The following is a 16,825-nucleotide window of genomic DNA, read 5'->3' on the forward strand; positions in this document are numbered from 1 at the left end:
CAAATTGTAACTAAATTTTAATGAACACAATATTCAAAGTCAGATTTTCATTAAATCTTTTTAATTAATGTATATCTATGTTACTATTGCCTGAAATGTAGAATAATTAGTAAAGGGTAAGGACAAAAATAAAGACACTGTAAATACACTCTGATAAGAAAACTAAAACATGACTAATGAAAGTAACATTTAAATGTAAACCATATGCAGATATTCAAGTTCAGGTTCAGTGGGACACAAATTTACAATGATCAAGAAAAATGTTATGCTAAAGCAAATTTCAAATACAAAATTTATATTGTTTTAAAATTCAAACCTTTGAGCCAATGTCACAGACATCAATTGGGTCATTGTCACCACAGCAGTCTGTATCACTGTCCTTATGGTTGGGATCCTCCCATGTCTGTAAATGAAAAGTAGCACAGTCTTTATACATTGTTGTCTGAGAAGTCACCTACATGAATATTTTCATTGTAAGGATTATTTATACTTGTCTTCTTGCTATACATATAAAATTGTGATTTAACATACATCATAATACACTGCTTATTTTTCATACTTCTTTTGTAGCATGTTTAATAAGGCCAGAAATACTGTATATATTCCTAGAACAGTGCAAGTGTTTAGATTTAAAGAAGGTGTCAAATTCAGTAGTCATTCCACATTACTAAGGGTCTTATGCTTATGTAATGCGATACTTCCTGTCTTTAACTTAATCAGTATAACAGTTTTCAGTTACACTGGTGTTAACAACATAAAATAATAGAATACACCCCTGCACTCACTTATGATCAGGTTTGAGATGCCAATTAATGTAACGTGTAAATCTAGTACATGAATAGAAATACCATTAGGGAATGTGAACGGGACTGGATTTTGAACTCATACTCCCTGGAACTGATAGGCAATAGCAACAATCACTGTGCCACAGTGCCACCCACTGAAATATTCTTTGAATTATATAGACAAAACCAAATGTAAAACAAACAAAAACATTAATACGTAAATCTTCAAAACAGATTAAGAGAGGAACATTTTGAGAAACCTTTCTGATAATAATAATTCTGATTTAAAAGTGCGATGTATTGTGCAGAAAAAATGTATGTAAGCAATTATGCATTTCAATGACATTTTTACTCACCAGCAATTGGCAGCATTTGATCAGTTAAACAATGCAATTAGCACTCAAATTTTAAACACACAGTGACAAATAAAATGGAAAACAAGAACAGACAGTATGGAAAACATTTTGATAATGTGAACAATTTTAACAAAAAGCATTTTAAGTGCACTAATAAAATTATTTATTTCTCAAAATAAACTATACACATTGTTTTCACTTATTAATTTAAAGTTGTTATGATTTATGGTAGTTGGAAGCTGTGACATCACAGGATCTTGGTTATAAAGGTCATGAAGAGAACTTCCTATTTATCTGAGTTTGTGAAAATATAGCAAAAATATTGTGTATGTTTATCAGTTAGTCCTCCTGATAAACGACTTCTGTTCTATGTATTTTTGACTATGATTTAGGGGTTTCGATTTTATAGCTTGGTGATAAGTGTTTTATTGACTTCCTGGTTTTAAATCTTTCCTTGTTTTTTTGAATCACTTCTCATCTTCTGGTCCTTTATTTAAAAATTCTTCTCAGTATCAGAACATTAATTCAGGTCCTCAAAAACGAGCAAACCCAAGACATATTTACAGTGACATTCTCAAGTTGCTGGGCGAGCACTGAGTCCACGTAAACATGAATTTACCTCAGACCTTTATGATAATATGCTTGATGTTAATGTGTCTTTAGCTAAAGAGACAAAAGCACTTCAGGCATTTAGTAAAAATGAAAAATTTTAATTATGGAGGGAATCAAATTCTTCTGGAAAGCATCAAGAAGAAATATTATTTTCTGTTTGTTTTAAAGAAAAACAATGGAAAAGAAAAGAAAAATTGTGTTTTTATTGTGATTTTGTGCTGAATTACCCTAAAACCATTAAGAAACTTGAGAATTCGGTCTAAGCGAGAGCTGGTGTTGTGGGGTGTTAGCTCCTGCACTGGTAAATGGCATACAAGTATCTGCAATAACTGATTCAGGAAATGGTGAGAACTTGGTGCCTCAGTGGAAACATTAAATTTACATAAGAGATCATTAAAATTTAAAACAAACGTTCAGTCAGCTGATGAGAAGCTCACAGGCTTTAGTCTCCTTAAACATATTACTTCAGCTATAAACGTGCAAATAGGACTTTGCATCAAGAATCAATCACCTTCTTTGTTATCCAATTTTCATTCCCCCAGATTCTAAAATAAAAGCCACAAGTTGATTGGAAATTAAAAGACATAGTTCAGTGGAGCTCTTTTTGTAGTAAATATTGCTTAAATAATAGGTTTCCTGTTTTGACATGTAAAACCATGTCAGTCATATCCACAGAATACACTGATTTTCAGACTGTTTTCACTAAATCTCTAGCACTACCACCACACTGTAAATAAGATTGCATTATTGAATTTCTACCATATGCACCATTATCTAAAGGAATAATTTATGTATCATTCAAACCCAAGCATACAGCCAAGGAGAAAATTTTGCAAGGTGGAAAATTTTGCAAGGTGGTTTTATTTAGCCTAGAAGTCCTATACAGTGCTGTTTTTTTCTTTGTAGAGAAAAACAGCAGGGAATCACATCTTTGCATTTGACTACAGATAGTTAAACCAAATTACAACAAAGAATAATTGCTGATTCCCACTCATCTCTTCGTTACTGAATCAAGTAATAGATGATGATCATGGTGTTCTAAATTAGACCTGCACAGTGCATACCATTTGATTTGCATTAGAGAAGGAGATGAGTGGGAAATTGCTTTTAATGCAGCTAACGGGAGTTACGAGTATATGGCAAAGTCCTATGGATTGCAAATGTGTTGGCTGTCGTTCAGTCATTCATGAATGACACCTTTTGAGACTTATTAGGAAATTATGTTCTAGTATATATAGATGACATTCTTATTTTCTCTAAAGATATGAAATGTTACATGCTACTAGTGAGAGAAGTCTTTCAATAGTTATGTGATAATAACCTATTTGTGAAATTGGAAAAATGTAAGATTCATCAAGATAAGATCTTGTTTTTGGGTTCCAAATTTTCCTATAAGGGTCTGGCCATGGATCAGTCTAAGATTTATGCTATCCTTAACTGATCTTATCCAGAGAATGTCAAACAAGTGCAAAAATTAATTGGATTTGCTATTACCATAGGGCTAGTTAAAAATTGTTATTCAGTTGTCTCTCACTTTCACAAAGAAGCATAACAAAAGATTGTGGGGACTCATGAGTCTTAGAAAGCTTTTGAAGAGCTGAAATCCTTATTCACCTCAACCACTGTATTATGACATCCTGATCCCATGATACAATTTCTTGTGGGAGTGGACACGTCCAATTCCAGGGGGTGGGAACATTTCTGTCTCAAAGATTATCAAGTACAGGACTTACACATCCTTGAGCCTTCCTTTCTAAAAAGAAATTAAATGCTGGTGAAGAAAATTATGATGTAGCTATCCAAGAACTCTTAGCTATAAAATTAACTGTAGAAGAATGGAGGCATTAGTTAGAGGGAGCAATATTTTGTATTTATATAAATCTTGTATATTTAAAGACTGTTAAATATCAAAACGCCTGTCATATCCAGTGGGCTTTATTGTTTAGTTGTTTTGACTTTACCACCTCTTCCTGTCCAGAAAATAAGAATAGGAAAGCTGATACTGCCTGTTGACTGCTCAATTCTGATAAAGTGACCTCTACTCCTACAGTAAACCAGTACTTCCACCAGGAAAAAAAACTATAGCTGCTGTTATGATTACATGCATTTATAACATTTTTGACATAATCAAATGTGCACTGAATGCTGCCTGAACTCTGTCTGAATTTGCCAGAAATGCTTTATATCATTTAGCTTTAACACTAGAATTACCAGAGCCTACGAAAAAACTCGTAAATCCGTCCCACCTTAAATCGCGTCTTAAATCCGTTTGCAGCTCTCCGCTAGAGTCCTTTGTCATCTAAATGTGCTGATAAACAAAAGCTACTAGCAGCCAGCTATTCCATCCCCCCACCGACTTAGAACGAATTTCTCCTAGCTCATGCCTTGCCTTGATTTGATTATGTGGGATTGAAGTGGAGTTTTAGAGTGGAAATAATATAGTGTTATTTGGAATACATGCATTTCATGTGTGTTCCGTTCCGTTCAGTAGTCTGTGCAAACACATTTTTAAAACAGAAACGTTTTTCATATTCTAATAGTAAATGACAAAATGTAGGCATAAACTATATAACGTATGAAGCCTGAAGTCCATATATCAAAGAAACACTTTCACAAAAGGTACAAATAAGAGAACACGTGTGCTGTTATTCAAAAATATAACTGCACAAAAAAAAAAGCCGCGTTACCATGCCACATTGACACTCTTAATGCAACCACCCCGGTGGTGTAATGGTATCAGCTTCTGACTGGGAATCAGAGGGTGGCGAGTTTGATCCCGCACGGCTCCACTTCGAGAAGTGAACTGCTCTTATTCTTACAATTTTAGAATAACAACATAAATTTGATTTCAGTCTGTAACAGCCGGTGTAACTTATGATACTGGTAAAGGTTAGCTTTTTTTTTTTTTTTTTAATTCACTTTTCATTCTCGCAGTCGCATTCAGAATCAATCCATACAACCCCATCTGACACAGCTGTTTTCACATAAATAAAAGTGCATTTTTATTCGAGAGTATAACCGAAGAATAAAGAAAGCAAGTTACAGTTGGTGGTTGATACGACAGCTTGCGTGGTGCAATGCTAAGAACTGCTGATTTCAAGTGACGTTGAGATACGAAGAAGGCAGCTTCGCCAGCGTTTGTGTGTCAGAACCCTTTTGGGGGGGGGGGGGGGGGCGGTAGTATGCATCGTGGTACACTGCAGACCTATAGCGCGTCTTTATGTCAGATGGGGTTGTATGGATTGATTCTGAATGCGACTGCGATGATTAGCTCCTGTTTTAAAATGGGGGCAAAGAGTGTGGCTCAAAGTGTGAGACATCCATCTGGGAGTTCCATCCTATAAACTGGTGCTCCATTATATTGATCTGTATGTGGTTAAAAGGCAGGTTGGTTCTGTTTCTTACAGTTTGTCCTGCCGTCTCATTTTAAGGTGCATTTGACTTCCATGTATCCTAATTTAAACTGGTTCATTGCAGTTCTTATTTTGTTCTTCCTAGTCTACCTCCCACATCCATTCTACTTTGGATTCATAAGAGTGCTTCAATGGTGGAATACCTAATCCACTGGAAGGATTAGTGTCCTGAGGATCTTTCACAGGTTCATTCCTCTGAGGTTCATGTACGTAATCTGTTATCGTATTTTCATATACAGTACATTATCCATGTAAGCAGGGTGGTCATGACCAGAACCTAGAGGTGCTCAGTTATTTCTATTTTTCTTATTTTTTTTTATAACCTTTCTGAAGTTTTTCATAAAACATTTACATACAGTTAAGGTTTTATAAACCCAAGGATTCTAGATCTGATATTAATTTGCTTCTATAAAGTGCTATTGTAAATTTGAATATTTTTACCGTACACAACCATATTGTGGAGTGGTTATTACCACCTTGGTAAGGAAATTAGCCAGTAGTTAGCATCTATGCCATCACAGAGTTGTGGTTATAATGATCACAAAGCACACTTCCTATCTATCTGAGTTTGCAAAAAAGTAACATAAGCATTATGTGTGTTTATTTGGTTGGTGCTCCTGGTAAACTAATTCTGTTCTATGCATTTTCAACTGTGATTTAGGCTAGATAATAGTGTCTTATTGACTTCCTGGTTTAGAATCATTGTTTGTTTCCTTGGTTCACATCTCTTCTTCTGGTCCTTTGTTTAAAAAATACCTGTCACTTTCTTGTTGTCAAAACAATATTCAAGCAATGTTGGCAAACTTTATTTTAAACCAAAATACCACAAAACTCTTGAGTGTGTGCAGATGACCAAAAAATATACAAAAAAAAAAAACAATCTTCACACTAGGGAGCCACTTGTTGCAGTTGTTACAAATAGTTAGAGGAATCATTATGACATTTTTATAAATAAAATAATACATACATTTGTGATGGACGGCCGGCTACAGACTCCGGTCGCCTCTCCCAGGCCGCCAGGAGGAGCCCTCCGGACAGCAGGAACGTGCCCCGAGTTCCAGCAGAGCCTCATGGACTTTGTAGTTTTTATACACAGCCCTGCTGGATACCTTGGGGGCCACCGGGAGTCGCTGTAGGGGGGCTAGTGGGCTCTTATGTGCCCTATAACCTGGGAGTACGTCATGGTCATGTGACAGGAAGAAGCGACGTGCTCCCAGGGTGAAGAAAAGGACTGTCTACCCTGACCTGGAAGGAATAAGGACTTGTGGGTTTGGACAGGAACCACTTCTAGGTCAGGGTGTAAAGGACTCCGGGGAAGCCCAGTACACTGAACTGAGCTGGGAGGTAGGAGGGCGAAGTGTCTGGGTGAGGAGGATTGGTTTGTGAGAGAGAATTGTTGTGTTTATGAATAGTGTGGAGTGCAGGGTGCTTTGTGCACTGTGTAATAGTAAAATAAATAGTTGTTATACTTTTACTTCGTGTTTGGAGTGGTACCTGAGGGTCCGAGAGGTGGACAAAGCTTTTATCTGCTACACAGTGTATATTAAAACAAGACCTGCCAAGCACAGCAGTATTAGGGCTTAATCAGCAAAAGACTCACATACTTTTAAACTCATGTAGAAATTCTATATACAGAATTATAAAATCTTAATGAATTCTGATCAAAGATATACAAAAACTATGACTTTCATTAATACAATATGATGTATTAAAATAAAACAAGAAATGTAATAGTATTTACCTGTGGAAGGGCTCCATAGTTCCAAATGTAACCTTTGTAAGGAAAAACATTTGAAATATAACGGAGTCTGCCTTTTTTTATATCCTGTTTAATAGGATTAAGTGGTTCTTTAGTGGAAATCTGCAAAAGAAGATTGCCAAGAGTATTTTTGAATGTCTACATCATGTTTTTCTTTTCTTTTCTTTTTTTTTAGAAAAAATAACAGAACTACGATACAACAAAATAATAACTGGAACTAATTGCTGTGTCATACATGACAATTTTGTAATTTGTCTTGCGTAAGTGAATAAAAAAAGTACCTGTAACCTGAACTTTAAAAGACTGAACAAAAGTAGTAATAGTGAGGTAAAATATGTATGTATAGACAGATAGATATATATACAGTATTCACATTGCTCCAGGTCTCTTCTGAACAATTGTTTCACAGAGCAGCATTTGCAACCAATGCAGTGTGAACAAATCTATCCTCATGAAGCAAAAAGTGGAACTGTCAAAAGTTTTCCTAACAGCTTTTCCCCGTCCGACTGCAGCAGATACCAAAGAAAATCAGGGTATGTGAGCCTTTAGAGGAATATTAACAACTGTTAACAATTACAATGTCGGTATAATAAAAAGTGTGCATGATCTTCTAGGCACTGGCTTAGAACTTAACTTTACTTGGTTTTGAAATCACTGGAGCTCTGCCAGAACAATCATCAGGTCCTTTGTCAGCTCTTTTACTAAGGCTCTTCTGTCACAACTGCTCAGTTTGGCTTGGTGTCCAGCTCTAGGAAGAGTTGTTTTTGTTACAAACATCCTCTTTTTAGGAAATATGAAGGCAGCTGTTCTCTTGGGAACCTTCAATGCAGCTTTCCCAAGATCTGTGCCTGTACTATGTCTAAGCTCTGAAGGGAATTCCTTCAACCTTGTGGCTTGGATTTTGGTTTTTGCTCTGATACATGCTATTAATTTATATACACAGGTATGTGCCTTTCCTAATCAGTTTCAATCAATTGAACTGACCACAAGTGGACTCCAAAGAAGTTGTAGGAGCATCTAAATGATGATCAATACATTGGGGAGCATGTGACCAAATTTCAATTGCCATAGTAAATGGTCTGAATATTCATGTCAATATGATATTTTACAATTTTGTATTTTTTAATACACTAGGGCAGTGGTTCTCAAAGTCGATCCTGGGTGCCAACTGTGGCTTCAGGTTTTTGCTTCAACCAGATTCATAATCAGTGAGCAACTGCTAGCACTGATCTCAATTAATTAGCTGTTTTTTTGTCTTCTCTTATTCTATATTAAGAAAGCACAGAGGCATGATTTTTACATTTATTATAAGACATTTAGAAATATTTCAATTTTTGCTATAGATTTAAATGCTTAACTCACTTTTGTTGCTTTCTTTATATTTTGCCCTTTCTCTGTGCAGTTGTCTTATTATCTGAGCCTGGAACAGGGGAAAGTCCCGAGGCTTTGGAAAACATCTTGTATCACCCCAATCCCAAAGGTATCACGTCCTAGTGAGCTGAATGACTTTCGGCCTGTTGCTCTGACATCACATGTGATGAAGACCATGGAGAGGCTGCTGCTTCACCACCTTAGGCCACAGGTTCAACACGCCCTCGACCCTCTGCAGTTTGCATATCAGGAGAAGGTGGGAGCAGAGGATGCCATCATCTATATGCTACACCGATCCCTCTCTCACTTGGACAGAGGTAGTGATGCTGTAAGAATTATGTTTCTAGACTTCTCTAGCGCCTTCAACACAATCCAACCTCTGCTCCTTAGGGACAAGCTGACAGAGATGGGATTAGATTCATACCTAGTGGCATGGATCGTGGACTATCTTAAAGACAGACCTCAGTATGTGCGTCTTGGGAACTGCACGTCTGACATTGTGGTCAGCAACACAGGAGCGCCACAGGGGACTGTACTTTCTCCGGTCCTGTTCAGCCTATATACATCGGACTTCCAATACAACTCGGAGTCCTGCCATGTGCAAAAGTTCGCTGATGACACTGCTATCGTGGGCTGCATCAGGAATGGGCTGGAGGAGCAGTATAGGGACCTAATCAATGACTTTGTTAAATGGTGCGACTCAAACCACCTACACCTGAACACCAGCAAAACCAAAGAGCTGGTGGTGGATTTTAGGAGGCCCAGACCCCTCATAGACCCAGTGATCATCAGAGATGACTGTGTGCAGATGGTGCAGACCTATAAATATCTGGGAGTGCAGCTGGATGATAAATTAGACTGGACTGCCAATACTGATGCGCTGTGCAAGAAAGGACAGAGCCGGTTATACTACCTTAGAAGGCTGGCGTCCTTCAACATCTGCAATAAGATGCTGCAGATGTTCTATCAGACAGTTGTGGCGAGCGCCCTCTTCTACGCAGTGGTGTGCTGGGGAGGCAGCATTAAGAGGAAAGACGCCTCACGTCTGGACAAACTGGTGAGGAAGGCAAGCTCTATTGTTGGCATGGAGCTGGACAGTTTAACATCTGTGGCAGAGCGAAGGGCACTCAGCAGGCTCCTATCAATTATGGAGAATCCACTGCATCCACTTAATAGTATCATCTCCAGACAGAAGAGCAGCTTCAGCGACAGACTGCTGTCACTGTCCTGCTCCACTGACAGATTGAGGAGATCGTTTCTCCCCCAAACTATGCGACTCTTTAATTCCACCCAGAGGGGTAAACGTTAACATTCAACATTATACATAGTTATTGTCTGTTTTTCTGTTTTTCACCTGCATTGTTATCATTCTTTAATTTAATATTATTTATTGTATCAGTATGCTGCTGCTGAAGAATGTGAATTTCCCATTGGGATTAATAAAGTATGTATGTATGTATGTATGTATGTATGTATGTATGTATGTATGTATGTATGTATGTATGTATCTATCTATCTATCTATCTATCTATCTATCTATCTATCTATCTATCTATCTATCTATCTATCTATCTATCTATCTATCTATCTATCTAATGACAATTAAAAACTAGCAGACCAGACACCCAGGAAAAGGACACTGAATCATGAAAGGCTGCAACTACTTTAGCGTTAGACCCACTAATTAGAAAACAATGGATTAATTAAACAATTAGAACACCTGGAAAAATAGAGTGAACATCAAGATGAAAATATTGTTAAAAAGAAAAAAAATACATTATTCCCATAAAACTGCTTAGTACATTTTAATATATTTTTTTTTTTTTTTTTACCAAACTTAGTTTTCTAAATTCCATATTGTTCGCAAAGCACTGAATCTGGGCAGTAACAGTTCACTTAACTAGCCCAGGATTCCAATTAAAAACAGAAGCGGATTGAAACAAAAACCCGCAGCCACAGGGGGTCCCAGGACCGACGTTGAGAACCACTGCACTAGGGGGCTCGCCCCCTGCTCACTTCGCTTGCCAACCCCCAGGTTTGGTTAACCGGATATACAATTTAATGAGATATTATGTTCATAGGAATTGTTACATATGCATTACAGTAATCCCTCCTCCATCGCGGGGGTTGCGTTCCAGAGCCACCCGCGAAATAAGAAAATCCGCGAAGTAGAAACCATATGTTTATATGGTTATTTTTATATTGTCATGCTTGGGTCACAGATTTGCGCAGAAACACATGAGGTTGTAGAGAGACAGGAACGTTATTCAAACACTGCAAACAAACATTTGTCTCTTTTTCAAAAGTTTCAACTGTGCTCAATGACAAGACAGAGATGATAGTTAAGTCTCACAATTAAAAGAATGCAAACATATCTTCCTCTTCAAAGGAGCAAAAAAATCAATAGGGCTGTTTGGCTTGTAAGTATGCGAAGCACCACGGCACAAAGCTGTTGAAGGCGGCAGCTCACACCCCCTCCGTCAGGAGCAGAGAGAGAGTGAGAGTGAGAGAGAGAGAGAGAGAGAGACAGATTAAAAAATCAATACGTGCCCTTTGAGCTTTTAAGTATGCGAAGCACCGTGCAGCATAGTTAAAAGCTGCACACAGAAGGTAGCAACGTGAAGATAATCTTTCAGCATTTTCAGACGAGCGTCCGTATCGTCTAGGTGTGCGAACAGCCCCCCTGCTCACACCCCCTACGTCAGGATCACAGATAGTCAGCGCAAGAGAGAGAGAAAGAAAAGTAAGTTGGGTAGCTTCTCAGCCATCTGCCAATAGCATCCCTTGTATGAAATCAACTGGGCAAACCAACCGAGGAAGCATGTACCAGAAATTAAAAGACCCATTGTCCTCAGAAACCCGCGAAGCAGCGAAAAATCCGCGATATATATTTAAATATGCTTACATATAAAATCCGCGATGGAGTGAAGCCGCGAAAGGCGAAGCGCGATATAGCGAGGGATTACTGTATTTTCACTTTTACTTTAAAACTTCAGTTAAAACAATATTTGGAATTAACTTTTCCTCAAGATCGCATTGAATTTTGATTCCATGTTTGGATTTATATTGTGACAATGCAACATATAACTGCCTGTGAGTGAATATCATTTCTTTCTCTCTAATAAATAAACAGACTTTTTTGAATGTTTGTCCCTGTGATTTGTAGTACTAGGGTGTTGTACCGTGTTAGCCATTATGAATGTAGAGAAAAGCCAAGCAAAATGACACCTTTTATTGGCTAACTAAAAAGATTACAATATGCAAGCTTTCGAGGCAACTCAGGCCCTGCAACGTTTGTAGATATTCTATGGGATATTGTAAATTGATATTTTCATCTTTCGCATGTTCACCACCAACTGCTTCAGCGTAGTCTATTGATACGCATTTAATCAATTTGCTGTGTAACAATTTTTGCGTTAATTCGTTTGACTTAATCGTTTCTCGCTGCCATATTTATAATATCTTCATATACATATGTATACACATATCTTCATAAGTGTGTGTGTGATCCTAAGTAAGCCCTTTAATGGATTGGTGTCTGTGCAGGTTAAGTGCTGGAATGCACCTGATGACCGTGGTCTTGTTTGAAAATAGTTGTGTAAGTAGGGTGTGACTTGAAAGAATCTCATGGCAAAAGTCTCCGTCTCGCATGACTTGCTTCCAAAGGCTGTAAGTATGGCGTAACTTGAAAGAATCTCATGGTAAAAGTCTCTGTCTAATGGTACTTCCTTCCAAAAAGTCTCTTCAAAAAGTCTTGTCTCGTCGCAGGATTAGTCTTGTCTCGTGCCAAGATTTTTTTATTATAATAGAGAGATTTGCACAAATTTCTAAAATCCTATTTTTACTTTGTCATTCTGCTGTATTGAATGTTGCTTGATGAAGGGAAAAAATTAATTTATATGATTTTAGCACAAGAGTGCTACATAACAAAATGTGAAAAAAACTGAAGTAGTCTGAATACTTTTTGAATTCATTATATATACATAGACACAAGTACAATTAGGGTCTAATGAGTTTTACAATCATGAAAATAAAAAGGTAATACTTTAAAAACATTGTTTACATGGACCTGGAGTCTACCTCAGCAGCACTAGGCACAAGGCACCAACTAAATACCAACAGAACATCAATACACTACAGAACACATATGCACACACACGGCCACACTCAAACCCACATAATTTGCTGATCAAGTTATGTTAATTAATTTAAAGGGCATATTTTTTATGTTGGGAAAAGCTCATGCATACATAGGGATAATGTGCAAAACCTAGAGAGGCAGTGATAGGGAAATGAATCAAAGTATCTGCAATTATGAGGCAGCAGTGTTAACCACTGCGTCTAAATAAAACCATAATTAGTAAATGACTCACAGATAAGTACACTGCTTTGCTTAGGTGAAATGACAGGAAAATGCTCTTTCTGATTTCCTCCCTGTTCTATCTGAATGACATTCCAAACCTGAGTTAGTTATTCAAAGATTGTTTGTAGAATCTACAACATACTACTTTTTTTTACTTTCCCAAAACCTATACTCTGTCATTCATACAGCAAGTATACTCAACATTAAATTAGAAAGCATGACTTAAAACCAGAAAAAAGTTTGCATTAAAACAAATTAATAAAATATGCATGAGGAAATTTCCCCTCATCAAGACTGAAAAGAAAAGAGATAAACTGATTGCAGATTCCCCCAAATGCAAGAATCCTAACTTAAAAGAAAATCTGAGCATGCTGAATTTAACCACATTTCACTTAAGTCTGAAATCTGAAGTTCCTTACAAGTTAAAGCCTTTTATTCTTATTTGTGAAACAATCTTTTGCTTATCTAGAGTACAAGTTAAAGATCTTTGGTAAAGTTCAGTCAAATGTTCCACTGTGACTATTTACCTTTATTTAAATATCTATTAAGTAACTTAATAGAAACATAGCTACGAGGAATTGCCCATAGAGACCAACAAAAAATAACATTAGATAAGGTTAGTTAACCTACCCTAAAGAGCATAAAAAATAAAAATAAAAATAAAACTTAACAAACCAGACAAGTAAGAAAAAATCCAAAAACTAAAATTAATGGAGATTATACCACACACAAAACAAATATGTCAGGAACAAAGCTTAAATGCATATAAATGTACCTCAACTTTGAAGGTCTGTTGTGGAGATTTCCCACTTCTATTTATTGTACCACCATGGGACCACAGATTCCCATTGTAACAATGTTTTATCAAGGTCTACAAAATACTAAAGACATTTTAACTACAATAAAATTGTGATTTCTTCACTCTTAAATACTCTTTCAAGAAAAGGAAATAATTGCAAACTATTACAATTTGGGTAAACCGCTCCATTAAGCAGTGGCCCTAATAAAAGTCCTATAAATAAAAATTTAAAATATATTATAAACTAGTACACTACTTTATATACACTGTGTACTTTACAAATTATATGTAATTAGTTCATTTAAAAATTTTTTAAGTCTTATTATTATGCAATCAAAATGCATACATTTGCATCTTAATGTTGGTTTACAAAAACATACCTCCATTTTGGCATTCGTCCATCTAGGTACTTCAACTACCATATTGAACACAGTCTGAAAAAAATACATGATGCAACGGTCTTATTATTTAAGCAAACTTCATGACAAAAAGTACATTTTTTAATTGTTGAATTTATTCTAATCCATGTTTCCATTGATTTGTTCTTCTCAACATAGCTGAACTTTTACAAAAAAAGGGAACACAATAAAATATTAAATATGTACAGTAGTAAAAAATTAAGTACACCCCATAATTTTTTTTTAAAATTATTTTTCAACACTATATGGACAGATCAAGTTGTGATCTTAATTTAAAAAGTATCTTTAAATAAGTGTGATGCAAATGGAAAAAAATAATTAAAATTTGATTTCACAATTTTTATTCATTGAAAAATTGAGATCAGATATGCCAACATGTGTATGTGAAAAAGGTAAGTACAACCTTGGCTCTAACAGCTGGTATTGACCCTGTTGACAGACGCAACCTCAAGTAGCTATGTCTTCTAACTATCTACCAGTCACTGACATCAAATGGAAGAAAGTTTCCTACTCCTTAAACCAGAATTGTTTCAGCTGTGCGATGTTTGAGGGGTGTCTTGCATGTACTTCCTGTTTCAAATCACCCCACTGTATCTCAATGAGATTCACATCTAGGCCTTGACTTGGCCACTCTATAACCCTCAATTTCTTAATTTCAGCCATTCCTTAGTGTGTTTGCTGGTATATGAACGGTCAGTATCATGTTGAAAGGTCCATTCTCTGTTGAGTTTCAGCCTTCAGACATTATTCTCAAGCACCCTATGTAAGAAGAATTCATAGTGATTTTATGATGGTGAGCTGCCCAGACCTTGATGCAACAAACCATAACATTTCTACCACCATGCTTTACAGTTGGTATCAAACTATTCTGATTAGAAGCAGTCTTTAGTTTTTGCAAAACATGTCTTCTGGTACTGTTGCCAAATAACTAATTCTATCTTTGCCAAGTCTGTCTAGATAACATTGTTCTAGAGGTCCTGGTCGTTACATAGGTGTTAGTAGGCAAAATATAGTCTTGCTCTGATGTTTCAGGACAGCAAAGGTTTCCTCCTGGCACATCTTCCATTTAAATCATTTTAACAGTAGACTCATGCATTTGACATCAACAGTGCCAAAAGTTGCCTGAAGGTCCTGCGATGAAATTCTGGGTTTTTTATAGACTTCTTTCAGCATCTTGCATTCTGCTGTCATGCTAAACTTGTTTGAAATCTTCTCCAGTTGTAGATGATCAATGGAATGGCTGATTTTAGATAGTTTGGAGATCTTTTTAAATCCCTTCCCAGTGTCACGGACAACACAGGTTGGCTGACATCCCAGCCGGGTTGGTTGCTGGTACCTTTCCCGGCCAAGGACCCCTAATAGAAAGGCAAAGGGAGCCTATTTTTCAGGGTATTCCCCATGTACACAGGGTGGTAGCATCCTGCTGATGGAGCACCCATATGTACATCTGTAGGGCAGGTTGGGAGTTGTAATTCTTGATGGGGTACTTGGGGGCTGCTGGGGGAGCTGCAGAGGAATATGTCAATGTCAATGACAATACTCTGGCACCAGAAATACTCCTGTGTCTGACATAAAATAAAATGCCTCACTTGCCTTGTGGAGTGAGTGTCGGGAAGCAGAGGACGAAACTCACCAGGAGGAGTAGAAGGACATGGAAGAAATTCGGAATTACCTATTACTTATGAAATATTTGCTCTGGTTTTCTGTTTGTTAAGGTACAGTGTATAATAAGTGAATTGTATTTGAACCCGTGATTGTTACTGGTTACATTGGCATGTTCGTCAGGATTCCATAAAATATTTTTATGATCAAACCCAGAACAACAACCCATACACTCCCAGTACTGACATTCTCGGCAGAAATGCAAAAGAAAATCACAAAGAAAGTCAGTGTTGGGAGGCAAAGGATGAAGTTCACTGGGAGGAGTGGAAGGAGACTTTATGCTGCCTCCCCAGCACACCACCGCATAGAAGACGGCGCTCACCACAACCGTTTGATAGAACATCTGCAGCATCTTATTGCAGATGTTGAAAGACGCCAGCCTTCTAAGGAAGAGAGGGAAGAAACTTGGAACAATCTTTTACTTGTGATATTTTTGGTGCAGTTTTCTGTTCATTAAGGTACTGTGTGTAATAAGCAGACTATCCTGACTGTTTTGAGTGTGACTGTGTCTGGGATTTGGTGCTTGGTGGCCTCCCAACTGATTACACTAGACTCACAGGCATCTACAACCTTCTTTCTGAAGGCCTCAGAAAACTCTTTCGATCTAGGCATGGTGTAACATACACTTCAGCAACAAACAGCAAACCAAACTAAATATTTGAAGTTTAAATAGGACAGATTCCTGTGAGATTCTCTCTAATGATGATAAGTTAAAGAAAGAATGATTTATTAAATCACATGTGCAAAATATCAACAAACATAAATAATGTTCTCATCTATATACATATTTATAACGTAAAGTTGACTGGCTCACTGACTTACCTACTCATCAACAAAAATATTATTTCCCATTTAGCTAAAAAGGTGGCAGGATGTTACATCCAGGGCATTATGTATCTACTAAGATAGGACATTTCAGTAAATCAATATGTAGGAGTAAATGACCCCATAATAGAAAAACAAAATATCCCAAAATCTAAAAAATGCTTTGATGGATTTGTTTGAAATTTGGTGACATTGTAGAAAAACGAAAATGATCAGACTCCTGTTTTTTATTTTTTCTCTAGGGGGCTTTTGCTCGCTTTGCACGCCAACCCCACAGGCCTATGCTATGCACCAGCCACTTCGCATCTCAGCCGTGCACGTTGTGAAGAGGGGGTCTGAACGCACCTCAAGTAGAAACGGTTGCTCCTCCGAAACCCCCTCTTAAATGGTAATACAATGGGAAACAAAAACAGTTTTTTTTTTTTTGCCTCCTCATTGCTCGATCAGCTGCAGGCTTGCTG

The 16,825-nt window shown here is 37.1% G+C and overlaps 1 protein-coding gene across 2 annotated transcripts in view; it reads right to left on the bottom strand.

The window, feature by feature from the left end:
* The window catches only part of ppa2 (inorganic pyrophosphatase 2), a 144,262-nt gene that overhangs the window by 38,029 nt on the left and 89,408 nt on the right, over positions 1 to 16,825 (bottom strand). For both annotated transcript variants that reach the window (XM_028805185.2, XM_028805184.2), the window contains 3 exons: positions 13,839 to 13,892; positions 6,908 to 7,027; positions 317 to 403 (listed from right to left, as the gene is read on the bottom strand). In XM_028805185.2, coding sequence (XP_028661018.1) covers positions 317 to 403; positions 6,908 to 7,027; positions 13,839 to 13,892 — 261 coding nt within the window. The remainder of the gene's footprint in view (positions 1 to 316; positions 404 to 6,907; positions 7,028 to 13,838; positions 13,893 to 16,825) is intronic.

This window comes from Erpetoichthys calabaricus, chromosome 7 (assembly GCF_900747795.2).
Source record: "Erpetoichthys calabaricus chromosome 7, fErpCal1.3, whole genome shotgun sequence".
In the NCBI taxonomy this organism is placed as follows: domain Eukaryota; kingdom Metazoa; phylum Chordata; class Cladistia; order Polypteriformes; family Polypteridae; genus Erpetoichthys; species Erpetoichthys calabaricus.